Source organism: Aphelocoma coerulescens, unplaced genomic scaffold, assembly GCF_041296385.1.
Source record: "Aphelocoma coerulescens isolate FSJ_1873_10779 unplaced genomic scaffold, UR_Acoe_1.0 HiC_scaffold_63, whole genome shotgun sequence".
In the NCBI taxonomy this organism is placed as follows: Eukaryota; Metazoa; Chordata; class Aves; order Passeriformes; family Corvidae; genus Aphelocoma; species Aphelocoma coerulescens.
In genome coordinates this window covers 999,806-1,026,421 of record NW_027183981.1, presented here as the reverse complement: position 1 = coordinate 1,026,421, position 26,616 = coordinate 999,806, and the positions used below count along the sequence as shown (strand labels likewise).

Genomic DNA, 26,616 nt, shown 5'->3' with positions numbered 1-26,616 from the left:
TCTGGGACTCCCCAGCACCCAGGGGCCCCCCCTAGACCCTGGGACCCCCTAGCACTCAGGGGACCCCCTCAGCCACGCTGTGGCCGCAGCTTCATCTCGGTGAAGGGGATGGAGACGTCGAAGCCTTTCCAGGGGAACCAGTGGATGCCCTGTGGGGAGGGGGGTCAGAACCCCTGTAGACTTCCAGAGACCCCGGTAAAGCCCCACAGACCCACACAGACCTCTACAGACCATATGCATCCCTATAGACCCTACAGACCCTATAGAACCCCAGAGCCCTTTGTAGACTCCTATGGGTACTCATGGACCCTCACAGATCTCCACAGAACCCCAGAGACCATATAGATTCCCACGGACCCTGTATCCCACAGAGCCTTATGAAACCCTACAGACTCCCATAGACCCCCACAGGCACCTATAGACCCTTAGAGACCTCCATAGAACCCCCACAGACCCCCCACAGGTGCCCTCATATACCCCCTGCCCCCCCAAAGGCCCCCTAGACCTCCCTGTCCACTCCCATAGCCCCCCAAGCCTCCTACAGCCCCCTAAAAACGCCCAATAGCACCTTGCAAAGGCCCCCCAGACCCTCCATACCCCCAATCCCCTACTCCATGGCACCCCCTCCCCTGCTACCTGGTGGTCTCGGGGGGTCCCGTAGCGCCCGTTCAGGTTGGCATAGTGGCAGTTGCGGTACCACCAGGCGCCCCCGTAGGCCACGGCGCAGGGGGGTGGCCGGGGGCGCCCCGAGGGGTCGCGGCGGTCCCGAGGGTCCCGAGAGTCCCGGTCCCTTGTCGAGAAGGGGCTGCCCGAGTGGTAGGAGAGGGCGTCCCCTGCGGGGGGCGCTGTCAGCGCCACAGGGACCCCCAAACCCACCAGGAACCACCAAAACCCACCAGAAGCCCCGAGACCCCGAGGGACTCCAAAACACCCCAGGGACCCCCAAATCCGCCAGGGACTCCACAGACCCCTGCCAGCCAGTGGGCCGCAAAACCCCCAGGGATCCAAAATCCCACCAGGACCCACAGACCCCTCCAACGTCCCAGAGACCCCCGAGCCCCGCCCCGCGCACCGGCGGTGCCGCTGAACGCCCCCACTCTGAGCCGATATCGCTCCTCGGCGCCGCCGACAGCGAAGTCGCGGTAGAGCGCGAAGGCGGAGTCGCGGGCGGTGCGCAGGTCAACGCGCAGCTCCGTGGGGCCCGCGGCCGTCAGCTCGTGCAGCGCCTCGTTCCCTGCGCCCCAAAATCGTCCGGCACCCCCAGAACTCCTGCATGTCCCCTGAAATACTGGGGACCCCCCAAACGCCTGGGGACCCCTCAAGCCCCCCCCCGGAGCTCCTGGACGCCCCCCCCCCGAAACTCCTGGAGACTCTCCAAGTCCTTCCCGGACCCTTTGGGCCCTAGAACCTCCTGGGACCCCCATGAATGACCTCCCCCCGAGTCCTTCCAGACCCCTGGGCGAACCCCCCCGGACTCCTGAGTCAGTGCCTCGTTCCCTGCACTCCAAAACCTGCTTCCCAACTGCCTGGACCTCCCCGGGGTCCTACGATTCCCCCCCTCGGATTCCTGGGAAGCCCCCAAGTTCTGGGGGCCCACCGAGTCCCCCCTGGTGCTCGCCCCAGGAGCTGGCTCTTCTCAAAGTTCTCTCCATCCCCCAAAACCCTCGGAGTGCTTCCGCTGGCCCCACGTCCCCTCGAATTTTTATGGATCTCCCCTAAGCCCCAGGGTCCCCTCAACCACCCAGGGTTCCCCAGGCCCCCCCTCACCGAGCCAGAACTCGCCGCTGACGTTGCCGAAGCCGCGGGCATACGACTCCCACCCCCGCCAAAAGTCGGTTCTTCCGTCCTGGCGGCGCTGGAACACCTGAGGGGAAGTCAGGGGCACCCCAGAACGCCCCTGACGCCCCCATACCCCCATTTCCCTCCCATAAACCCTATAGAAGGCCCCCAGCCCCTCCCAGTGCCTCCCCATCACCCCTCAACCTTTCCAATGCCCCCCAACACCCCCTGGTCCTCCTGCAGGACTTCCTATTGCCCCCAAAGCCCCTCATTTCCCCCCCAGAACTCCCTATAGCCTCCTGTAACCCCCTGTAGAAGCTCCTCCCCCTAGAGCCCCCGGTGCTCCCAGTCCCACCAGCCAGCCGCCGCCGTCCGTCTCCATGTCACAGAAGACCCTGAGGGGCCGGGCCGGGTCCCCCCGGAGGAAGATGAGGGTCTCCCGCGAGGGGCCCGGCCCGTTCAGCTGCTCCTCGGTGCAGTCCCGGGGGTGCGGGTGCGGGAGAGGGGCTGGGGGGGCACGGGGGGACCCCTCAGACACTCCAGAGGCTTCTGGGGAGTCAGGGGTGCCGGTGCCCCCTCCCCGAAAGGACCCAGAACCCCCGACTCAGTAACAGCTCCACCCCTATCCAGGGACCCAGGGGGCCGGGTGCCCCACCCAAAGACCCAGCCCCCCCCAAAAGCACCCAGGCGGTCGGGTGTTCCCCACCCAGTAACCGCCCCGCCAGGACCCAGCCCGCACCCCCAGTGTTCACCCCCCACAAAGGACCCAACCCTCACAAAAGGACACAGATACCCCCCCAATGCCTCCCTTCGAAACTCGTGTCTTGATGCCCCCCCCCTCCAGGATCTCAGCTGCCCCCAGATGACCCAGGGGTCCAGCTGTCCCCCCAAAGGACACAGTTCCCCCCAAAAAAGAACCCAGGAGTACAGGTGAGTCCCTGAGTCCCCACAATGAATTTCCCCCTCCTCAGTGACCCAGATGTCCGTGTCCCAGCCCCCCCCCCCAAATGACATCCCCTTCCCCAAGGACCCAGCCCCCGCAAACGGACCCAGGTAACCGGGTGCCTCTCTCAAGGACCCACCCCTGCCCATCAACCCAACCCCCCCACCCAAAGGACCCGGGCACCCCCCCAGGTAACCCCCTCAAAGGACCCAGATATCCAGGACACCAATACCCAAAAGACCCAAGTGTCCGGTTGTGTACCCCCCCCAAATAACCCCCCTCCTCCAAAAGGACTCAGGCGCTTGGATGTCTCGCCCACATAACCCAACCCCGCCCCCGGGTGTGCCCCTCCCACGGAACCACCCGTTCCCCCCAAAAGCACCCGGGGGTCCAGGTGCCCCTCAAAGTTCCAGCCCTCCCTCCAAGGGACTCAGCTTCCGCTGCCAATAACCCCACCCCCCACACCAGGACCCGGGGTTCCAGGTGCACCCCCCTAATGATCCCTCCCCAGCCACCCCAGCTCCCCCCACTCACGAGTGTCGAACGTGGCCTCGAGGGGGGCGGTTTGGGGGTCTCCCCCTCGGCCCCACAGGCGCACCCCATAGTGTCCCGCCGGCTCTAGCCCCCATAGCTGCTGTGACGTAGCCTCGGGAGGCAGCCACAGGGTCTGGGGACATGAGGGATATTGGGGTACCCCAGAGGGATAGTGGAGTCCCCGGGGAGGTATTGATGTGCCCAAAGGCATTATTGGGGTCCCCCGGAAGTGTATTGGGGTGCCCAAAGGAGGGTAATGGGATACCCTGAGGTGTTATTGGGGTCCCCAGGGGTGTTACTGGGATACCTGAGGGAGTATTGGGGTTCCCAGGGAGGTACTGGGATCCCCCAAGGAGATATTGGGGGGATACCCCGCGTGTTCCCCGGGTTTTTAGGCTCCTTTGGGGGGCTGTTACCTGCTGGGGCCCCCCGGGGGGGCCGTACTCCAGCTCATAGCCATCAGGGGGGGCGTGGGGGGGGTCCCAGTGCAGCCAGGCACTGCGGGGCCACACAGAGCCCACCCAGAGGGTCCCTGGGGCGCCTGGGAAAGGACACACTGCTGACACCCCAAGTGGCCCAGCTGACACCTCAAAATTCCCCACTGATACCCCAAAAGCCACTGCTGCCACCCCAACCTCCTGCCCCCCCAAACCCTCCCGCGGGCCCCTCGGCCCCGCCCACACACTGTGCCCAATGGAGATATTCCAGCTCCCCCCCGTTTTCCCCAGATCCCTAAGACTCTGTCCCCCCAGTCCCCCTCAGTCCCCAGTTTCCCCCAATGCCTGCCAGACCTGCTTCCTCCAGTCCCTCCCAACCCCCAGTTTCCCCCAGTCCTCGCCAGTCCCTAGCTCCACCCTAGTCCCCAATCCCCCCCAACCCAGTTTCCCCCCATTCTCCAATTTCCCCCCATCACCCCCATTCCCAGTTCCCAATCTCCCTCAGATCTGTTTCCCCCTGTTCCTTCAGTCCCCAGTTCCCTCCAGCTCCTCCCAGACCCAGTTCCTCCAGTGCCTCACAGTCCCCGCCCAGTTGCTCCAGTGCCTCACAGTCCCCAGTTCACCCCAGTCTCCTGTTTCCCCCAGTTCCCCACACCCCCTAGTTGTCCCAAGTTGTCCCCAGTTCCACCAGTTCTCTGAGTCCCCAGTTCTCCTGACAGTTGCTCTCAGTGCTACATTACCCCTTATCTCCAGTCCCCCACAGTCCTCTGGCTACCCCCAGATCCCAGTTTCCTCCATTTCTCCCCATTACCCTCAGCCCACAGTTGCTCCCACTCCCCCTCTAGTCCCAGTTCCCCACTGTTCTCCCCAGTCCCCACTGAGCTGTCCCAATCTCCCCCAGCTCCAAAATTGCCCCCAGTCATCCCAATCACTAATCCCCATGTTCCTCCAGTTCCCCCAAGTCCCCAGTCCCTCCCAGTTCACCACAGATCCCCACAGCTATCCCGAGTACCCCCCAAATTCTCTCCAGTGCCCAGTTTCCCCCAGTCTTTGCCAGTCCTCAGCTCCACCCCAGCCCCAGTTCGCCCCAGTTCCCCCCATTCCCCAGTTCTGCCCTGTTTCACCCAGGCCCCAGCTTACCCCAGACCCCCATTACCCCAGTTCTAGCCAGTCCTCCTACTTGTTCCCAGTTCCTCCCAGTCCTCAGCTGATCAGTCACTCCAGGTGTTGCACTCTTCCTAATCTCTGAAGTCCCCTCCAATCCATGGTTTCCTCCAGCTCCCACTTTCCCCTGAATTCCCCAGTCTTCAGTGCCCCCGGCCCCCTGAGCTTCCTAGTTCCCCCCCCCCCCCCCATTTCTCTGGGTCCCCCAGTAGAGCCCAGTTCCCCAGTTCTTCCCAGCTCCCCCTGGGCCCCACTGCCAGCCCTGTCCCCACTCCAGCTCCGTTCCCTGAGAGGCCCTGGGGGAGTCCCTGCAGCCCCTCACCAGTGATGGCTTCAGTGGAGACATGGTCAGTCCTCTTCCCACCCCGCAGCCCATAGAGGTGGAAGCGGTACCGATGGGATGGGGACAGCCCCGGCACTGTCACTAAGTGGGACCCGCCATCAATGGGCAGGGCCTGGGGCTGGCCTTGAGCATCCCGGTACTGCAGCATGAAGGAGTCAAAGGAGCCCTCAGGGACACTCCACTGCAGCTGCACAGAGTTGGGTGTGACACTGGAGACTTTCAGTTCTCCCAGCACTGCCCGTGCCTCAGATGCAGGGACCTCAGTTTGGGGGTCTTTTGCTTTGGAGTCGTCAGGTTGGGGCTCCTCTGAGGGCAGGGGCAGCTCCTCTGGCTTGGCTGTGGCTGCAATGGAGAGGGAATGATGACAGGTGTGAGAATCCATGTGTCTATCCAAATGTCCATCCATCCATCCATCCATCCATCCATCCAATCACATTTCTCCCACACAACTTTTCCTTCAACGGGTTCTTTAAACTCTCCCTCCATTGGATCATCCAACCACCCAACCACTAACCTGATCCACCAAACCACCAACTGCCCCAACACACATCTTGCATCATCCATCCATTATTCATCCATCATCCATCTTCATCCATTCATCATCTAATCATTATCCATCATCCATTCATCATCCATCCATTCATCCATCCTTCTTCCTTTCATTGAAGTCCTTGAAACCAAACGCCCATCTACCCCCTTACTCCCACATCCCTACACTCAGCTCCTCCCTCACCCAAGGAACAAACCAGCCATGGGCTCAGCCACATGTACCTGTCCAGCCACATGTCCATCCATCATCCATCCTTCCATCCCACCCAGGAGCTCCTCATCCATCAATCCATCATACATCACCATCCATGCATCATCCCTCCCTCCCTACCACTCCAGAGCCTACATTCATCCATTCATCCATCCATCCATGCATCTAGCCCTCCACCATCCACTGACCAACCAACCAACCAGTTCAGGAGCCCTCCATCCATCATCCATTCGTCAATTGATCCATCCTCCATCCACTTACTCCTGTACCTCTCTATACCTTCCTTCACCCACATGTTCCTCCACCACTTGATCCCTCCATCCATCATCCTTCATCCCTTCATTCACCTGCCCTTGCCCCTCTGACCTTCAGCCACACCTGTGATGATGTCAGTGGAGACATGGTCAATCCTTTTGCCTCCACGCAGCCCATAGAGGTGGAAGCGGTACTGATGGGATGGGGACAGCCCCAGCACTGTCACTGAGCGGGACCTGCCATCGACAGGCAGGACCTGGGGCTGGCCCTGGGCATCCCGATACTGCAGCATGAAGGAGTCGAAGGAGCCCTTGGGGACAGTCCACTGCAGCCCCACAGAGCTGGGCGTGACACTGAAGATTCTCAGCTCCCGCAACACTGCCCGTGCCAAGGGAGTGTCAGTTGAGGGGGACTCAACTGGGGGATCTTTAGGTTGGGGGTCCTCAGGTTGGAGCTCCTCTGAAGGTGTGGCTGGCTCATCCAAGTTGGCTGCAGCTGCAATGAAGAGGGGATGGTGATGGGCATCCACACGTCCATCCAAATGTGCATTCATCATCCACAAAATGAGCCATCATTAATCATCCATCCATCCATCCATCCATCCATCCATCCATCCATCCATCCATCCATCCATCCATCCACTCATCTATGTCTCCATCCATCTATGTCTCCATCCATCTCACCACCCACCCAACATGCAACCCAATGCCCCAACCAATCCCACAGTCATCTCTGCGACTCTTTCTCTCTACATCCACTTAAGCCTTCACCTCTCCCACCCCCTATTTTCCATGGAAAATCTTCCATCCTTCAGGACATCCAACCTGCTACAAGAAATGCACCATCCATTTCTATCTCCCCAAATTCCATCCAACCACTCATTCACCTCTTCACCTTCTTCCATCAACCTGGGAAGAAATCCACTCACAGTGCAATCCAGAATCCATTCAACCATTCAGTTCTTCAACCATTATGGATGGATCACGATCATGATGGAAGATGATAATAATGATGGTGATGATGATGGATGACAGATAAAGAGGATGATGACAATGATGGATGATGGCAGGTGCTGGTCAATAGGTTGGTAGAAGCATTGATGATTGATTGGATGGTGCTGGGGTCTGTGGGTAATCGATGGCAGGTAGAGATGAGATGGTCATGATCCCTCAATCTATTCATACCATGAATGTTCATCTGTTCCTCTGACCATCCCCCTCACCTGTAACAGCTTCAGTGGAGGAATGGTAGACCCTCTTCCTGCCCCGCAACCCATAGAGGTGGAAGCGGTACCGGTGGGACGGGGACAGCCCTGGCACTGTCACTGAGTGGGACCCACCATCGATGGGCAGGGCCTGGGGCTGGCCCTGGGCATCCCGGTACTGCAGCATGAAGGAGTCAAAAGGGCCCTCAGGGACGCTCCACTGCAGCTGCACAGAGTCAGGGGTGATGCTGGAGACTCTCAGCTCCTTCAGCACTGCCCACTCTGGGGGAGTTGCAGATGGGGGGGCCTCAGTTTGGTGTTTCTCATCTTGGGGTTCCTCTGATGGCAGAGGCAGCTCCTCTGGCACTGCTGCAGCTGCAGTGGAAAGCGGATGGTGATGGGCATGGGCATCCAAACATCCATCCATCCATCCATCCATCCATCCATCCATCCATCCATCCATCCATCCATCCACCCTCAACCCTCTGACCTTCCCTGTCAGCTGTGACAATGTCAGTGGAGACACGGTCGATCTTCTTCCTGCCCAGCAACCCATAGAGGTGGAAGCGATACCGGTGGGACGGGGACAGCCCTGGCACTGTCACTGAGTGGGACCCGCCATCAATGGGCAGGGCCTGGGGCTGGCCTTGAGCATCCCGGTACTGCAGCATGAAGGACTCAAAGCGGCCCTCAGGGACACTCCACTGCAGCTGCACAGAGTTGGGTGTGACACTGGAGACCTTCAGCTCTCCCAGCATTGCCTGTGCTGAGGGGGCCTCAGATGGGGGGCCCTTGGCTTGGGGATGTGCAATTTGGTGATCCTCAGTTGTGGAGGTGTCAGTTGTGGAGTCCATTGAGGATGAGGGCAGATCCTCTGGGTCAGCTGCAGCAACGACAGAGAAGGGACAATGACGGGTATGGGCATCGGTATGTCCATCCATATGTCCATCCATCATCCACCCAACTATCCATTATCCATCATGCACCATTTCCTCCCAGTCCCTTCTCACTATTCCCTCCTCACCTGTCACTGAGCACCCATGGACCCCAGCCCCATCCAATCAACCACTGACTCTTCCATGGACTTACTGACCAGCATCTGCCATCATCCACCATCTTCATCATCATCACAATCGACGGCATCCATCATCTTGATTTATCCAATATCCACCATCATCCATCCATCCATCCATCCATCCATCCATCCATCCATCCATCCATCCATCCATCCATCCATCCATCCCTTCATCACTCTACCCTCCCATGGTCCCAGCCATCTCTCCACCTCCAAGCTGTCTCCAGTTTCCTTGCCCAATTCCACCCATCTCTCCTTCCCCTCCACATCACCATCCACCATTGAGCAGTCACAAATCCCAGAAAACATCCGCTCAATGATTGATACTTCCTGCCTGCCTATTGACAAATAACCCCCATCATCTATCACCCATATACCCAGCCCTCCGTCCATCCTTTCACTATCCATTTCTTCAGGCATCCAAGGATGTTCATGTCCATCCTTCTGCTTGTGAGTCCATCCAACCCTCCAGGCATCCATACATAATCCACCTTTTACTCCATCTTTCCATCAGTCTCTCCATCCCTACTTCCATCTTCCCAACCCTTACACCCACTGAACTTCCTCCTCACCTGTGACAACATCAATGGAGACGCGACCAGTCCTCTTCCTGCCCTGCAGCCCGTAGAGGTGGAAGCGGTACCGGCGTGATGGGGCTAGCCCTGGCACCGTCACTGAGCGAGACCCACCGTCAACAGCCAGGGCCTGGGGCTGGCCTTGGGCATCCCGGTACTGCAACGTGAAGGAGTCGAAGGAGCCCTTAGGGACACTCCACTGCAGCTGCACAGAGTTGGGTGTGACACTGGAGATTCTCAGCTCCCCCAGCTCCACCTGTCCCAGGTCGGCCCCAGTTTGGGGATGCTCAGTTTGCGGCTGCTCAGGTTTGTGGTCTTCAGGTTGGGACTCCTCTGACGGTAAGGGCAGCTCCTCTGGCACTGCTGCATCTGTGATGGAGAGGGGATGATGATGGGTGTGAGAATCCACGTGTCCATCGAACCATCCATCACACCATCCATCCATCACTCCATCCATCCACACTTTCATCTCCTGGACCATTCATTCCAGCATCCATCATCCACCCATCCAATCCGACCACGTGGCTTTCAATGTGGCTTTTCCCACAACTGATTCTTTAGCTTCTCCCTCCAATGGATCATTCAGTAATCAAACCATTGATTGGATCTGTCAAACCACCTGCCCCAACACCTGTCATCATCGTAATCTCATCCATCCATCCTCCACCCATTATTCTTCCATCCTTCACCCATCCTTTTTCCTTCAGTCAGTCCTTAAATATGTTCCTCCATCCCCCTTAACTGCCCTTACCTCCCAACCCTCACCCCAAAACCCCCATCCTTACCCAGGCACAAACCAGCCACAGGCTTAACCACACGTGTGCCCATCTGGCCACCTGTGCATTCATCATCAATCCATCCAAGCCACCCAGGAGCTCCGATCCACTGATCCATCACCCATTTCCATCACTCCAACCCTGAGCTGCTTCCAATTCCCCACCTCTGGGGTGGAGGATGGGTGGGAGTGTGGGAGGGAGGAGAGATGGATGATGGATGTCAGATGGACGGCGGAGCCATGATGGATGATGATGATGGAGGATGACAGAGTCACTATGTCATTACAAAGGTCAGTGGTTGATTTGATGATGCCAGTGTCAGTGTTTACTCAATAGCAGGTTGGAATGGGATGGTGGGAAGGAGCAATTGGTGCAATCATGCAGGGAAATGTGGGGACGTATGGATGGAGCTGAGATGGAGGGAGGACCAAAGGTGGGATGTAGACAGGGTGTGTGGATGCAGGGAATGGGAAGGACAGGGATGGGGGAAGGGAGGGAGGGAGGGAGGGAGGGAGGGAGGGAGGGAGGGAGGGAGGAAGGAAGGAAGGAAGGAAGGAAGGAAGGAAGGAAGGAAGGAAGGAAGGAAGGAAGGAAGGAAGGAAGGAAGGAAGGAAGGAAGGAAGGAAGGAAGGAAGGAAGGAAGGAAGGAAGGAAGGAAGGAAGGAAGGAAGGAAGGAAGGAAGGAAGGAAGGAAGGAAGGAAAGGGAGGGAAAGGGAGGGAAAGGGAGGGAAAGGGAGGGAAAGGGAGGGAGGGGTGTCCAAATAGGTACTGGAAGGAGATGGTTGCTTTGGGTGATGGTTGAACACTTGAAAGGGTGATGAATGGATGGACAGAGGAATGTTTGGGGAGAAAAAATAAATGGATGGATGGATGGATGGATGGATGGATGGATGGATGGATGGATGGATGGAGCATCTCTTCAGCCATTGATCCTTCCACCAACCTATTCACCAACAAACGCACCATCATCTATCATCCATCACCCATCATCAACCATCATCCATCCATGGGTCCACACATCCCTCTACTCTCCATCCCTCTGGCCTCCACAGTCCCAGCCCCATCTCAAGCCCCAGAAACACTTCCCAGACTCCCCAAGCCTGAAGGGCCATCTAAGGGCTCAGAAGCACCACAGGTGCGGATGGGGCCTGAGCCCTCCTTCACCTGTGGCAACATCGGTGGACACGTGGTCAATCCTTTTCCCACCCTGCAACCCGTAGAGGTGGAAGCGGTACCGATGGGATGGGGACAGCCCCGGCACTGTCACTGAGCGGGACCTGCCATCGACAGGCAGGGCCTGGGGCTGGCCTTGGGCATCCCGGTACTGCAGCATGAAGGAGTCAAAGAGGCTCTCAGAGACACTCCACTGCAGCTGCACAGAGTTGGGTGTGACACTGGAGACCCTCAGCTCTCCCAGCACTGCCCGTGCCTCAGATGCAGGGACCTCAGTTTGGGGGTGCTCATGTTGGTTGTCCTCAGTTGGCAGGGTTTCAGTTTTGGGCTCCTCTGAGGGCAAGGGTGGCTCCTCTGGCTTGTCTGGCACTGCAATGCACAGGGGACAGTAATGGGTGTGGCTGTCCATGTGTTCATCCATACACCCATCCATCACCTACCCAACCATCCCCCTACCCACTGTCCATCACTACCATCCATCCATCACCCATCCATCCCACCACCCACCCAACACCCAACCCAACCCCCCACCCAACACCCAACCCAACCCCCCACCCAACACCATATTCATCTGTCTCTTTCCCTCCACATTCCCCCATTACCTCCACACCTCCCAGGCTCCATTTCCCATGGACAATCTTCTGTCCATTAAGACAGGCATCTGGACAGCAGGAACCCTCCATCCATCCATCCATCCATCCATCCATCCATCCATCCATCCATCCATCCCTTCATCACTCTACCCTCCCATGGTCCCAGCCATCTCTCCACCTCCAAGCTGTCTCCAGTTTCCCTGCCCAATTCCACCCATCTCTCCTTCCCCTCCACATCACCATCCACCATTGTGAGCAGTCACAAACCCTGGAAAACATCCACTCAATGATTGATACTTCCCGCCTGCCTATTGACCAACAACCCCCATCAGCCATGTATCCATCCATGCATCCATCTCTCTCAAACCCAGTGTTCATAGTGGAATCTCACAGTCCATCCATCCAGAGTTCTTCAACCACCCGCCCATTCATCAGTGTGTTTGTTCAGTCGCCATCCATCCAGCTAGCCAGCCAGCCATGCACCCAAACCTCCATTCATCACACCATGATCCAGTTCTTCAGGCTTCCCATAATCTTCATGTTGATTTGTTCGTCCTTCTACCCATGACTCCACAAAACCCTATGTGAATGCATCCATCATCCATCTCTCCATCCAGCCCCATGTCAACCTGTCCCCTTCTACAACCATGTCTCCAACCCTTCTCCCCTCTAAGATTTCTCCTTACCTGTGACAACGTCAGTGGAGACACGGTCAATCCTTTTACTGCCCCGCAGCCCATAGAGGTGGAAGCGGTACCGATGGGATGGGGACAGCCCCGGCACCGTCACCGAGCGAGACCCACCAGCGATGGGCAGGGCCTGGGGCTGGCCTTGGGCATCCCGATATTGCAGCATAAAGGAGTCAAAGGAGCCCTTGGGGACAGTCCACTGCAGCCCCACGGAGCTGGGGGTGAGGCTGGAGACCCTCAGCTCCTCCAGCACCGCCCGTGCTGGAGTGGCCTCAGTTGCAGGGGCCTCAGTTTGGGGTTTCTCATGCTGTGGTTCCTCTGAGGGCAGCTCTTCTGGCTCTTCTGCAGCTGTGATGGAGAGGGGATGGTGATGGGCATGGGAATGCCTGTGTCCATCCAAACATCCAACCAACCACCAACTCCATCCATCCATCCATCCCTCCATCCATCCATCCCTCCGTCCGTCCATCCGTCCGTCCGTCCGTCCATCTTTTCATCTCCTAGACAATTCAATTTGGCACCCATCATCTACCCACCCATCCATTCATCCATTCATTTATAGTTCAAGTCATCCATCCATCCATCCATCCATCCATCCATCCATCCATCCATCCATCCATTCCTCCTCCACTCCATCTCTTCCTCAACTCCCCCATTCCTCCATCCCTTGATCCCTCCACCTCTCCATATATCCATCATTCTTTATCCATACATCCACCCACCCCTCCTCCCCCTGACATTCCCCCTTACCTGTCAGGACCTCAGTGGAGACGTGGTCAATCTTCTTCTTGCCCTGCATCCCGTAGAGGTGGAAGCGATACCGGCGAGACGGGGACAGCCCTGGCACTGTCACCGAGTGGGACCCGCCATCAATGGGCAGGGCCTGGGGCTGGCCCTGGGCATCCCGATACTGCAGCATGAAGGACTCAAAGGAGCCCTCAGGGACACTCCACTGCAGCTGCACAGAGTTGGGTGTGACACTGGAGACCCTCAGTTCCCCCAGCACCGCTCGTGCCGGGAGTGCTTCAGATGTTGGGAACTCAATCTCCGGCTTCTCCTGTTGGGGCTTCTCAGTGGGTAAGGGTTCTTTGCTGGCTGCATTGGAGGGGGAATGGTGATGGCCATGAGAATCCAACTCTCACTCCAAATGTCCATCCCACCACCCACCACCCAGCAACCAACCAACCAACCAACCAACCAACCAACCAACCAATCCATCCATCCATCCATCCATCCATCCATCCATCCATCCATCCATCCATCCATCCATCCATCCATCCATCCATCCATTCATCCAGCCCATCACACACCCAACATCCAACACAACAACCTAGGCAATTCCACATCCATCTCGCTGGCTCTCTCTTACATATCTCTTCAGGACTCCACCCCTCCCACCCCCATTTCCCATGGAAAATCTTCCATTCATCCATCATTGAATCCAACCTTGACAGATAGAGAATAAGGGAAGCATGGAAGGATAGATGAATGCATGAAGATTCATGGATGATGATGACGATGACTGTGATACACGGTAGATGAAGATGACGGATGACGATGGATAATTGATGGTTGCTGCTGATGATGGTGGATGATGGATGATGGATGATGGAAGGTGTTAGTCAATAGGTCCAAGGAAGGGCTGATGGTTCATCAGATGGTGCCAAGTCAATGGCTGCTCACTGGTGGGTGCATATGGGATGGGCATGGGACCCCTTGATGCCTCCATTTCTTGATCTTTCCATCCCTTCCACCTTCTGCCTTACCTGTGACGACGTCGGTGGAGACACGGTCAATCCTTTTACTGCCCCGCAGCCCATAGAGGTGGAAGCGGTACCGATGGGATGGGGACAGCCCCGGCACCGTCACCGAGCGAGACCCACCAGCGATGGGCAGGGCCTGGGGCTGGCCTTGGGCATCCCGATATTGCAGCATAAAGGAGTCAAAGGAGCCCTTGGGGACAGTCCACTGCAGCCCCACAGAGCTGGGGGTGAGGCTGGAGACCCTCAGCTCCTCCAGCACCGCCCGTGCTGGAGTGGCCTCAGTTGCAGGGGCCTCAGTCTGGGGTTTCTCATGCTGTGGTTCCTCTGAGGGCAGGGACAGATCCTCTGGCTCTTCTGCAGCTGTGATGGAGAGGGGATGGTGATGGGTGCGCCCATCCAAACATCCATCCACCACATACCAACCAACCCATCCATCCACATTTCCATATTCTGCATCATTCATTCTGGCAACCATCATCCATCCATGCATGCATCCATCCCTCCATGCATTCATCCATTCCTCCATCACTGCATCACTTGATCCCTCCACCTCTCCATATATCCATCATACTTTATCCATACATCCACCCACCCCTCCTCCCCCTGACATTCCCCCTTACCTGTCAGGACCTCAGTGGAGACGTGGTCAATCTTCTTCCTGCCCCGCAACCCATAGAGGTGGAAGCGGTACCGGCGAGACGGGGACAGCCCTGGCACTGTCACTAAGTGGGACCCGCCATCAATGGGCAGGGCCTGGGGCTGGCCCCGGGCATCTCGGTACTGCAGCATGAAGGACTCAAAGGAGCCCTCAGGGACACTCCACTGCAGCTGCACAGAGTTGGGTGTGACACTGGAGACCCTCAGTTCCCCCAGCACCTCTCGTGCCGGGAGTGCCTCAGATGTTGGGAACTCAGTTTCTGGCTTCTCCTGTTGGGGCTCTTCTGAGGGCAAGGGTTCTTTGCTGGCTGCATTGGAGGGGGAATGGTGATGGCCATGAGAATCCAACTCTCACTCCAAATGTCCATCCCACCACCCACCAATCCATCCATCCATCCATCCATCCATCCATCCATCCATCCATCCATCCATCCATCCTTCCCATCACACACCCAAAATCCAAATCCACCCCCTAGGCAATTCCACATCCATCTCGCTGGTTCTCTCACACATCTCTTCAGGACTTCACCCCTCCCACCCCCATTTCCCATGGAAAATCTTCCATTCATCCATCATTTAACCCATCCTTGATGGATAGAGTATGAGGGAAGCATGGAAGGATAGATGGATGCATGAAGATTGATGGATGATCATGATGATGACGGTGATACATGGTAGATGAAGTTGATGGAAGATGATGGATAATTGATGGTTGCTGCTGATGATGGTGGATGATGGATGACGGAAGGTGTTAGTCAATAGGTCCAAGGAAGGGCTGATGGTTCATCAGATGGTGCCAAGTCAATGGCTGCTCACTGGTGGGTGCATATGGGATGGGCATGGGACCCCTTAATGCCTCCATTTCTTGATCTTTCCATCCCTTCCACCTTCTGCCTTACCTGTGACGACGTCGGTGGAGACACGGTCAATCCTTTTACTGCCCCGCAGCCCATAGAGGTGGAAGTGGTACCGATGGGATGGGGACAGCCCTGGCACCGTCACCGAGCGAGACCCACCAGCGATGGGCAGGGCCTGGGGCTGGCCTTGGGCATCCCGATATTGCAGCATAAAGGAGTCAAAGGAGCCCTTGGGGACAGTCCACTGCAGCCCCACGGAGCTGGGGGTGAGGCTGGAGACCCTCAGCTCCTCCAGCACCGCCCGTGCTGGAGTGGCCTCAGTTGCAGGGGCCTCAGTTTGGGGTTTCTCATGCTGTGGTTCCTCTGAGGGCAGGGACAGCTCCTCTGGCTCTTCTGCAGCTGTGATGGAGAGGGGATGGTGATGGGCACGGGAATGCCTGTGTCCATCCAAACATCCAACCCACCACCAACTCCATCCATCCATCCATCCATCCATCCATCCATCCATCCATCCATCCATCTTTTCATCTCCTAGACAATTCATTTTTGCACCCATCATCTACCCACCTATCCATTCATCCATTCATTTATAAGTTCAAGTCATCCATCCATCCATCCATCCATCCATTCCTCCATTCCTCCTTGACTCCATCCCTTCCTCCACTCCCCCCATTCCTCCATCCCTTGATCCCTCCACCTCTCCATATATCCATCATTCTTTACCCATACATCCACCCACCCTTCCTCCTCCTCACATTCCCCTTACCTGTCAGGACCTCGGTGGAGACGTGGTCAATCTTCTTCCTGCCCCGCAACCCATAGAGGTGGAAGCGATACCGGCGAGACGGGGACAGCCCTGGCACCGTCACTAAGTGGGACCCGCCATCAATGGGCAGGGCCTGGGGCTGGCCCTGGGCATCCCGATACTGCAGCATGAAGGACTCAAAGGAGCCCTCAGGGACACTCCACTGCAGCTGCACAGAGTTGGGTGTGACACTGGAGACCCTCAGTTCCCCCAGCACCGCTCGTGCCGGGAGTGCCTCAGATGTTGGGAACTCAATCTCCGGCTTCTCCTGTTGGGGCTTCTCAGTGGGTAAGGGTTCTTTGCTGGCTGCATTGGAGGGAAAATGGTGATGGCCATGAGAATCCAACTCTCATTCCAAATGTCCATCCCACCACCCAGCAACCAACCAATCCATCCATCCATCCATCCATCCATCCATCCATGCTTCCCATCACACACCCAAAATCCAAATCCACCCCCTAGGCAATTCCACATCCATCTCGCGGGTTCTCTCATACATCTCTTCAGGACTTCAGTCCTCCCACCCCCCTTTCCCATGGAAAATCTTCCATTCATCCATCATTTAACCCATCCTTGACAGATAGAGAGTATGAGGGAAGCATGGAAGGATAGATGAATGCATGAAGATTGATGGATGATGATGACTGTGATACACGGTAGATGAAGTTGATGGAAGATGATGGATAATTGATGGTGGCTGCTGATGATGGTGGATGATGGATGATGGAAAGTGTTAGTCAATAGGTCCAAGGAAGGGCTGATGGTTCATCAGATGGTGCCAAGTCAATGGCTGCTCACTGGTGGGTGCATATGGGATGGGCATGGGACCCCTTGATGCCTCCATTTCTTGATCTTTCCATCCCTTCCACCTTCTGCCTTACCTGTGACGACGTCGGTGGAGACACGGTCAATCCTTTTACTGCCCCGCAGCCCATAGAGGTGGAAGCGGTACCGATGGGATGGGGACAGCCCCGGCACCGTCACCGAGCGAGACCCACCAGCGATGGGCAGGGCCTGGGGCTGGCCTTGGGCATCCCGATATTGCAGCATAAAGGAGTCAAAGGAGCCCTTGGGGACAGTCCACTGCAGCCCCACGGAGCTGGGGGTGAGGCTGGAGACCCTCAGCTCCTCCAGCACCGCCCGTGCTGGAGTGGCCTCAGTTGCAGGGGCCTCAGTCTGGGGTTTCTCATGCTGTGGTTCCTCTGAGGGCAGGGACAGCTCCTCTGGCTCTTCTGCAGCTGCGATGGAGAGGGGATGGTGATGGGTGCGCCCATCCAAACATCCATCCACCACATACCAACCAACCCATCCATCCACATTTCCATATTCTGCATCATTCATTCTGGCAACCATCATCCATCCATGCATGCATCCATCCCTCCATGCATTCATCCATTCCTCCATCACTGCATCACTTGATCCCTCCACCTCTCCATATATCCATCATACTTTATCCATACATCCACCCACCCCTCCTCCCCCTGACATTCCCCCTTACCTGTCAGGACCTCGGTGGAGACGTGGTCAATCTTCTTCCTGCCCCGCAACCCATAGAGGTGGAAGCGGTACCGGCGAGACGGGGACAGCCCTGGCACCGTCACTAAGTGGGACCCGCCATCGATGGGCAGGGCCTGGGGCTGGCCCCGGGCATCTCGGTACTGCAGCATGAAGGACTCAAAGGAGCCCTCAGGGACACTCCACTGCAGCTGCACAGAGTTGGGTGTGACACTGGAGACCCTCAGTTCCCCCAGCACCGCTCGTGCCGGGAGTGCCTCAGATGTTGGGAACTCAGTTTCTGGCTTCTCCTGTTGGGGCTCTTCTGAAGGCAAGGGTTCTTTGCTGGCTGAAGGCAAGGGTTCTTTGGAGGGGGAATGGTGATGGCCATGAGAATCCAACTCTCACTCCAAATGTCCATCCCACCACCCACCAATCCATCCATCCATCCATCCATCCATCCATCCATCCATCCATCCATCCATCCATCCATCCATCCATCCATCCATTCTGCCCATCACACACCCAACATCCAACACAACAACCTAGGCAATTCCACATCCATCTCACTGGCTCTCTCTTACATATCTCTTCAGGACTTCACCCCTCCCACCTCCCTTTCCCATGGAAAATCTTCCATTCATCCATCATTTAACCCATCCTTGATGGATAGAGTATGAGGGAAGCATGGAAGGCTAGATGGATGCATGAAGATTGATGGATGATCATGATGATGACGGTGATACATGGTAGATGAAGTTGATGGAAGATGATGGATAATTGATGGTTGCTGCTGATGATGGTGGATGATGGATGACGGAAGGTGTTAGTCAATAGGTCCAAGGAAGGGCTGATGGTTCATCAGATGGTGCCAAGTCAATGGCTGCTCACTGGTGGGTGCATATGGGATGGGCATGGGACCCCTTGATGCCTCCATTTCTTGATCTTTCCATCCCTTCCACCTTCTGCCTTACCTGTGACGACGTCGGTGGAGACACGGTCAATCCTTTTACTGCCCCGCAGCCCATAGAGGTGGAAGCGGTACCGATGGGATGGGGACAGCCCCGGCACCGTCACCGAGCGAGACCCACCAGCGATGGGCAGGGCCTGGGGCTGGCCTTGGGCATCCCGATATTGCAGCATAAAGGAGTCAAAGGAGCCCTTGGGGACAGTCCACTGCAGCCCCACGGAGCTGGGGGTGAGGCTGGAGACCCTCAGCTCCTCCAGCATCGCCCGTGCTGGAGTGGCCTCAGTTGCAGGGGCCTCAGTTTGGGGTTTCTCATGCTGCGGTTCCTCTGAGGCCAGGGACAGCTCCTCTGGCTCTTCTGCAGCTGTGATGGAGAGGGGATGGTGGTGGGCACGGGAATGCCTGTGTCCATCCAAACATCCAACCCACCACCAACTCCACCCATCCGTCCATCCCTCCATCTGTCCGTCCACCCATCCGTGTGTCCACCCATCCCTCCATCCACCCATCCGTCCCTCCGTCCATCCCTCCATCTTTTCATGTCCAAGACAATTCATTTTTGCACCCATCATCTGCCCACCCATCCATTCATCCATTCATTTATAGTTCAAGTCATCCATGCATGCATTCATCCATCCATCCATCCATTCCTCCTCCACTCCATCCCTTCCTCCACTCCCCCATTCCTCCATCCCTTCATCCCTCCACCTCTCCATATATCCATCATTCTTTATCCATACATCCACCCACCCCTCCTCCCCCTGACCTTCCCCCTTACCTGTCAGGACCTCGGTGGAGACGTGGTCAATCTTCTTCCCACCCCGCAACCCACAGAGGTGGAAGCGGTACCAACGAGACGGGGACAGCCCTGACACCGTCACTGAGTGGGACCCGCCATGGATGGGCAGGGCCTGGGGCTGGCCCCGGGCATCCCGGTACCGCAGCATGAAGGACTCAAAGGAGCCCTCAGGGACACTCCACTGCAGCTGCACAGAGTTGGGTGTGACACTGGAGACCCTCAGTTCTCCCAGCACCGCTCGTGCCGAGATTGCCTCAGATGTTGGGAACTCAGTTTCCGGCTTCTCCAGTTGGGGCTCTTCTGAAGGCAAGGGTTCTTTGCTGGCTGCATTGGACGGGGAAGGGTGATGGCCGTGGGCTTCTACCTTTCACTCCAAATGTCCATCCCACCACCCAGCAACCAACCAACCAACCAACCAACCAATCCATCCATCCATCCATCCATCCATCCATCCATCCATCCATCCATCCATCCATCCATCCATCCATCCATCCATCCATTCTGCCCATCACACACCCAACATCCAACACAACAACCTAGGCAATTCCACATCCATCTCACTGGCTCTCTCTTACATATCTCTTCAGGACTTCACCCCTCCCACCTCCCTTTCCCATGGAAAATCTTCCATTCATCCATCATTTAACCCATCCTTGATGGATAGAGTATGAGGGAAGCATGGAAGGATAGATGGATGCATGAAGATTGATGGATGATCATGATGATGACGGTGATACATGGTAGATGAAGTTGATGGAAGATGATGGATAATTGATGGTTGCTGCTGATGATGGTGGATGATGGATGATGGAAGGTGTTAGTCAATAGGTCCAAGGAAGGGCTGATGGTTCATCAGATGGTGCCAAGTCAATGGCTGCTCACTGGTGGGTGCATATGGGATGGGCATGGGACCCCTTGATGCCTCCATTTCTTGATCTTTCCATCCCTTCCACCTTCTGCCTTACCTGTGACGACGTCGGTGGAGACACGGTCAATCCTTTTACTGCCCCGCAGCCCGTAGAGGTGGAAGCGGTACCGATGGGATGGGGACAGCCCCGGCACCGTCACCGAGCGAGACCCACCAGCGATGGGCAGGGCCTGGGGCTGGCCTTGGGCATCCCGATATTGCAGCATAAAGGAGTCAAAGGAGCCCTTGGGGACAGTCCACTGCAGCCCCACGGAGCTGGGGGTGAGGCTGGAGACCCTCAGCTCCTCCAGCACCGCCCTCACCAGGGGTCCCTCAGATGGGTGGGATTTCGTTTCAGGCTTCTCCTGTTGGTGCTCCTCTGAGGGCAGGGGCAGCTCCTCTTGCTGTGCTGCAGGTGTGATTGAGAGGGGATGGTGACAGGTTTGGAAATGCCTGTTTCCATCCAATTATCCATCCCACCACTTAGCAACCCATCCATCCATGCATCCATCCACCCATCCCTCCATTCATCCATCCTTTCATCTCCTGGACCATTCATTCCAGCACCCATTATCTACTCATCTATCTAACCATGGGTCATACCATGCACCTTATCATTCAACTCCTTTAATCTCACCTTGCACTGGGTCATCCAACTACCCAACCACTGATTTGACATGTCAAACCACCAACAAAAAACCCCCAACAACAATCATGCATCATCCATCTGTTGTCTTTCCATCCATGTCTCTAATCATCCATCCACACATGCACATCCGTCCATCCCTCCATCCAAGACAACCCCCACCCAATTCCGTATCCATCTCTGGTTCTTTCTTCCCACATCCCTCCAGGCCTCTGTGCCTCCCAACCCCATTTCCCATAGACAATCTTCAATTCATCCATACATCCTTGATGGATGAAGGGTGATGAATGGGTGTATGGAAGAATGGATGGAAGGTGATTGATGAATGATGATGATGATGATGGTGATACATGGTAGATGTATATGATGGATGATAATGATGGATAATAGATGGATTATGATGATGATTCTGGATGGCAGATGCTGGTGACCAGGTCAGTGGAAAGGTCAATGGTTGATTGGGTAGTGCTCAAGTCAGTGGGTGCTGTCTGGTGGATGGGGATGGAATGGGGGTGGGATCTCTTGATCCATCCACCTCTCCATCCATCCCTCCCTCCCTCTGACCTTCCATCTCACCTGTGCTAATACCAATAGAGACATGGTCAGTCTTCTTCCTGCCCTGCAACCCGTAGAGGTGGAAGTGGTAACGGTGGGACGGGGACAGCCCTGGCACCGTCACCGAGTGGGACCTTCCATCAATGGGCAGGGCCTGGGGCTGGCCTTGGGCATCCCGGTACTGCAGCTTGAAGGAATCAAAGGAGCCCTCAGGGACACTCCACTGTAGCTGCACAGAGCTGGATGTGACACTGGAGACCCTCAGCTCTCCCAGCATTGCCCGCAGTGGGGGAGCATCAGATGGAGGGGCCTCAGTTTGGAGTTTCTCATGTTTTTGCTCCTCTGAGGGCAGGGGCAGCTCCTCTTGCTCTTCTGTGCCTGCAATGGATGATGGCATGGGAATGCCTGTGTCCATCCAATCATCCATCCCACCACCCACCAATCAATGCATACATCCTTCCATTTACACTTTAATCTGCATGACTGTTCATTCCAGCACCCATCATCTACCCATCCATCTAACTACAGATCATACTATACACCTTTTCTTTCAGCTCCTTCTTTAATCTCACCCTGCATTGAGTCACTGATCTGACATATCAAACCACTGACAAACTGCCCCAACAGCAATCATCCATTATCCATCTTCATCCATTCATCCATCTTTTTCCATCCATCCATCCATCCATCCATCCATCCATCCATCCATCCATCCATCCAGTTTCCTTCAGTCAGTCCTTGAATACAATCATCCATCAACTCTCCTACCCCTATTCCCCTACACTCATCCCCTCACTCAGAGCAAAATCCAGCCACAGGCTCAGCCACACGTGTTACCTGTGCAGACACGTGTCCATCCAGCATTCATCCATCCAACCCACACAGGAGGCCCCCCTCCATTGATACATCATCCATCACCATCCATGCATTCTCCCCCATCCTTCAATCTACCCAACCAACTAACCCACCCAGGGGCCGTCATCCATTTTCAATCATCCATCCATTCCTCATCTCTTCCTCTGTCCATCCATTGATCCATCCATCAATGCATCCATCTCTCACCTTAACTGTGCATCTATCCATCTATTCATGCAACCCTCCAGTCATCATCCATCCATCCATCCACCCATCCATCCATCCATCCATCCATCCATCCATCTTTCTGCTCCTGCACCTCTGTATCCCTTCCTTCACCCACCATTCCCCCATCCCTTAATCCCTCCCTCTCTCCCTCTATCCACACACCCTCACCCCCCTGACCTTCCCCCTCACCTGTCAGGACCTCGGTGGAGATGTGGTCAATCTTCTTCCTGCCCCGCAACCCATAGAGGTGGAAGCGGTACCGATGGGATGGGGACAGCCCTGGCACTGTCACCGAGTGGAACCCGCCATCAATGGGCAGGGCCTGGGGCTGGCCTTGGGCATCCCGATACTGCAGCATGAAGGAGTCAAAGGAGCCCTCAGGGATATTCCACTGCAGCTGCACAGAGTTGGGTGTGACACTGGAGACCCTCAGCTCCTCCAGCACTGCCCACACCAGGGGTGCCTCGGATGTGGGGGACTCAGTTTTGCGTTTCTCATCTTGAGGTTCCTCTGAGGGCAGGGGGAGCTTCTCTGGCTGTGCTGCAGCTGTGGTGGAGAGGGGATGGTGATGGGCATGGAAATGCCTGTGTCCATCCAAACATCCATCCCACCACCTACCAACCAACCCATCCATTCATTTATGGGGTATACCATGCCCCTCTTCCTTCAACTCCTTCTTTAATCTCACCTTGCACTGGGTCATCCAACCACCCAACCACTGATCTGATTTGTCAAACCACCAACAAAATGTCCCCAACAATAATCATGCACCATCCATCCATCTATCCATTCACCCATCGATCCATCTACCCACCCTCCCGTGCTCTTACCCATCTTCCACCCCTGAGCTGGGGAACTTGAGACTGGGGTAAACTGGGGACAGCTTGGGTAGAAGGATAGGGGATGGGGAAAGGGTGATGGATAATGATGGTAACAATGATGATAGGTGATGATGATGGTGGATGACAGCAGGCAGATCAACAGGTCAGTGGAAGTGTTGGTTGACCAGATGATGCCAGGGTGAGCGAGTGCTTGATAGTGAGTGGGGATGGGATATGTTGATCCTTCCATCCACCCTCACCTGTGATGACATCAATGGAGACACGGTCAATCTTCTTCCCACCCCGCAACCCATAGAGGTGGAAGCGGTACCGGCGAGATGGGGACAGCCCCAGCACCGTCACCGAGCGAGACCCACCATCAATGGGCAGGGCCTGGGGCTGGCCTTGGGCATCCCGGTACTGCAGCATGAAGGACTCAAAGGAGTCCTCGGGGACAGTCCACTGCAGCCGCATGGAGCTGGGGGTGAGGCTGGTGACACTGAGGTCACCCAGGACTGGCCGGGATGGATGCAGCTCCTCTGGCTCGGCTTTGACTGCAGTGGAGTGGGAACAGTGTGGGCACAGGCATTTATGTGTCCATTCAAATGGCCATCCATGTCTCCAGCCATCCCTCCATCTATCCTTCCCTTATCCCTCCATCTCTCCATCCATCCCCTCCTCCATTCATGTTTCCATTCATAAATCTCTCCATCCCTCTATCCATGTGCCATCCATCACAACATCCATCTATCCCTGCTCTCTCCATCCTAGGTATCACAGAATCTTCTGAATTGGAAGGGACCCACAAGGGTCATCAAGTCCAACACCTGAGCTAATCCCATCCCCCCCCCCCCCCCCCCCCCCCCCAGTACCTGTTTTCCCCATGTTCCTCCATGGCTCCATCGGCTCCATCCCATCCATGTCCCCCCATTCCAGCACCGGCTCCTGGTTTCCACCCTCCCCTGCCCCCAGAGCATGTGTTACAGGACACCCCTTCCACACCATCTCCCTCATTCCCCTATCCAGAATGTTCCTCCCCTTGTTCCCGGTCATCTTACTCCTTTGCAGGATGTCCCTTCCACCCATCCTCCCCGTCCTCCCTGTTCCCCTTCCCTCATCCCCTCCATCCCACACTCTCTGGAATGTCCCTTCCCTGTCCTGTCCCCCTCCCCACTCCTGCCATTCCCCCACCCCCTCCCTGCATTCTCCCCACTGTGATATTCCTTTCCCGCCATCCCCCCTGTTCAGCTCTCCAGGATGTCCCTCCTCTTGTACCCCCCATCCCCGATGCACCCTTTTCCCCCATCCCCCTCCCCAACGGCCCCGCCGTGACATCCACCTGTGGGTCCCTGTCCTCTCCCCAGGGCTGGGTGCCGGCGCAGGATGTAGGCCAGGATGGCACGGGCCACCCCTGGCACTGTCTGATTGCCACGGAGAGGGAAGTTGGTAGCCTGAAGGTGGCTCTCAAGACGCTGGAGCAGGGATCCACTGTACGGGGACAGCCGGGCCACCAGGTCCTGCAGGGAGGGGATGCCTGGGGACAGTGGAGCCCACGGGGACAGTGGGGACCACGGGGGTGGAGGGGACCCTGGGAACCCTGGGGACTCTGGGGATCCTGGCAATTCTGGGAACTCTGGAGACACTGGGGACTCTGGGGACACTGAGAAATCTGGTGACACTGATGACCCTGGGAATTCTGGTGATGCTGGTGACTCTGGGGATTCTGGTGACACTGATGACCTTGGGGGTGCTGGGGATCCCAGGGACCCTCGAGCCACAGGGGATGCTGGAACCTTGGGGGATGCTGGTGACCCCAAAGACCCGGGTGACCCCAAGAACACGTGTGGTGATATGGGTGACACCAGTGACCCTGGGGACTCCAGTGACCCTGAGGATCCTGTGGACTCTGGGGACCCTCGGGCTGATGGTGCCACTGCTGGGGACCCCAGGGAGCCTTGAGGTGACTCCGGGGACACTTCATGGTGGGGCACAGCCGGAATGAGCGCTGCAGAGCAAAGGGGACCCATGTCACCAGTCCGTCCCAGAGAGTCCCTGGGGGACATCCCTGTCCCAGCCCTGTCCCCATCCCTGGGCCATCTCCACCCCTGTACCCATGCCCATGCTATCCCTACTCCTGTTCCCCTGGCATCCCTGTTCCCACCCTTGTCCCCACCCCTTTGGCCATGCTTTCGCTGTCCCAAACCCCATTCTTGTGCCATCCCATCTCTATTCAGTGCCACAGTGTCACCATGCTGTCCCCATCCCTGTGCCATTCCTGACCATGTGTCTGGGCTGCCCCTTAACTGTGACACTGTACCATCACTGTTCCCATCCCTCTTATCCCTGTCCCCATGCTTACGCCAGCCCCAACCCCATCCTTGTCCCCTTGCTTTCCCTGTCCCCATGGTGACCCCATGTCATCACTGTCCCCATCCCTGTGTCAACCCTGCTGCCTTGCCTGTGTTGTCCCCATGCCTGGGCGATCCCCCATCCTTGTCCCCATCCCTCTGCTGATATCACCCTGTCCCCATCCCTGTGCCATCCCCATTCCCATCCCTGTCCCAATACTACCCTGTCCCTGTCCCCATGCCACCCTCCATCCCCACCCTCAGTCCTGTCCCTGCTGTGTCCCCAACTCCACCTCTGTGCCCCACTGCCTTGTCCCCAGGTGTCCCCACCTGTGCACAGGTGCAGGACCCCAAGCCCTCTCCATCCTCATCCCCATGCCATTCCCACCTTCACCCCCGTCCCTGTAGCTCCACTCCCTTCCCCCTTCCCACGCTGTTCCCAGGTGTCCCTGTGGTGTCCCCAAGTGTCCTCACCTGTGCGCAGACGCAGGACCCCGGGTGCACCCAGATGCGGCCCCCGCCGGGCTTGGACCAGCAGCTCAAAGGGGCGGCCTGGGGACAGCCCTGTCACTGAGAAGGCGACAGCAGAGCTGGGCAGTTCGTGCGTTGTCAT

General features: G+C 56.8%; 1 protein-coding gene across 4 annotated transcripts; it reads right to left on the bottom strand.

Annotated features, from left to right (window-relative positions):
* Positions 1–61: 61 nt before the first annotated feature.
* Positions 62–26,616, bottom strand: LOC138102167 (tenascin-X-like). 4 transcript variants are annotated; one of them, XM_068999897.1, is made up of 30 exons: positions 26,478–26,616; positions 24,995–25,660; positions 24,528–24,617; positions 23,916–24,209; positions 23,024–23,380; positions 21,773–22,129; positions 20,609–20,959; positions 19,623–19,967; positions 18,852–19,208; positions 17,882–18,241; positions 17,265–17,621; positions 16,345–16,689; positions 15,621–15,977; positions 14,685–15,029; positions 14,068–14,424; positions 13,052–13,396; positions 12,299–12,649; positions 11,011–11,388; positions 9,067–9,438; positions 7,910–8,302; positions 7,438–7,794; positions 6,339–6,710; positions 5,180–5,542; positions 3,673–3,797; positions 3,257–3,389; positions 2,135–2,286; positions 1,768–1,864; positions 1,073–1,234; positions 637–833; positions 62–149 (listed from the first exon to the last, which is right to left on the bottom strand). In XM_068999897.1, the coding sequence occupies exons 1-30, from the start codon at positions 26,614–26,616 to the stop codon at positions 69–71; spliced, it is 8,955 nt and encodes a 2,984-aa protein (XP_068855998.1). In that variant the 3' UTR covers positions 62–68. The 4 variants fall into 4 exon arrangements, with proteins under 4 accessions (XP_068855998.1, XP_068855994.1, XP_068855995.1 ...); XM_068999893.1 differs by lacking the exons at positions 23,916–24,209; positions 24,528–24,617; positions 24,995–25,660; positions 26,478–26,616 and having other exon boundaries at positions 6,327–6,710; positions 23,024–23,259; XM_068999894.1 differs by lacking the exons at positions 23,916–24,209; positions 24,528–24,617; positions 24,995–25,660; positions 26,478–26,616 and having other exon boundaries at positions 1,768–1,855; positions 6,327–6,710; positions 23,024–23,259.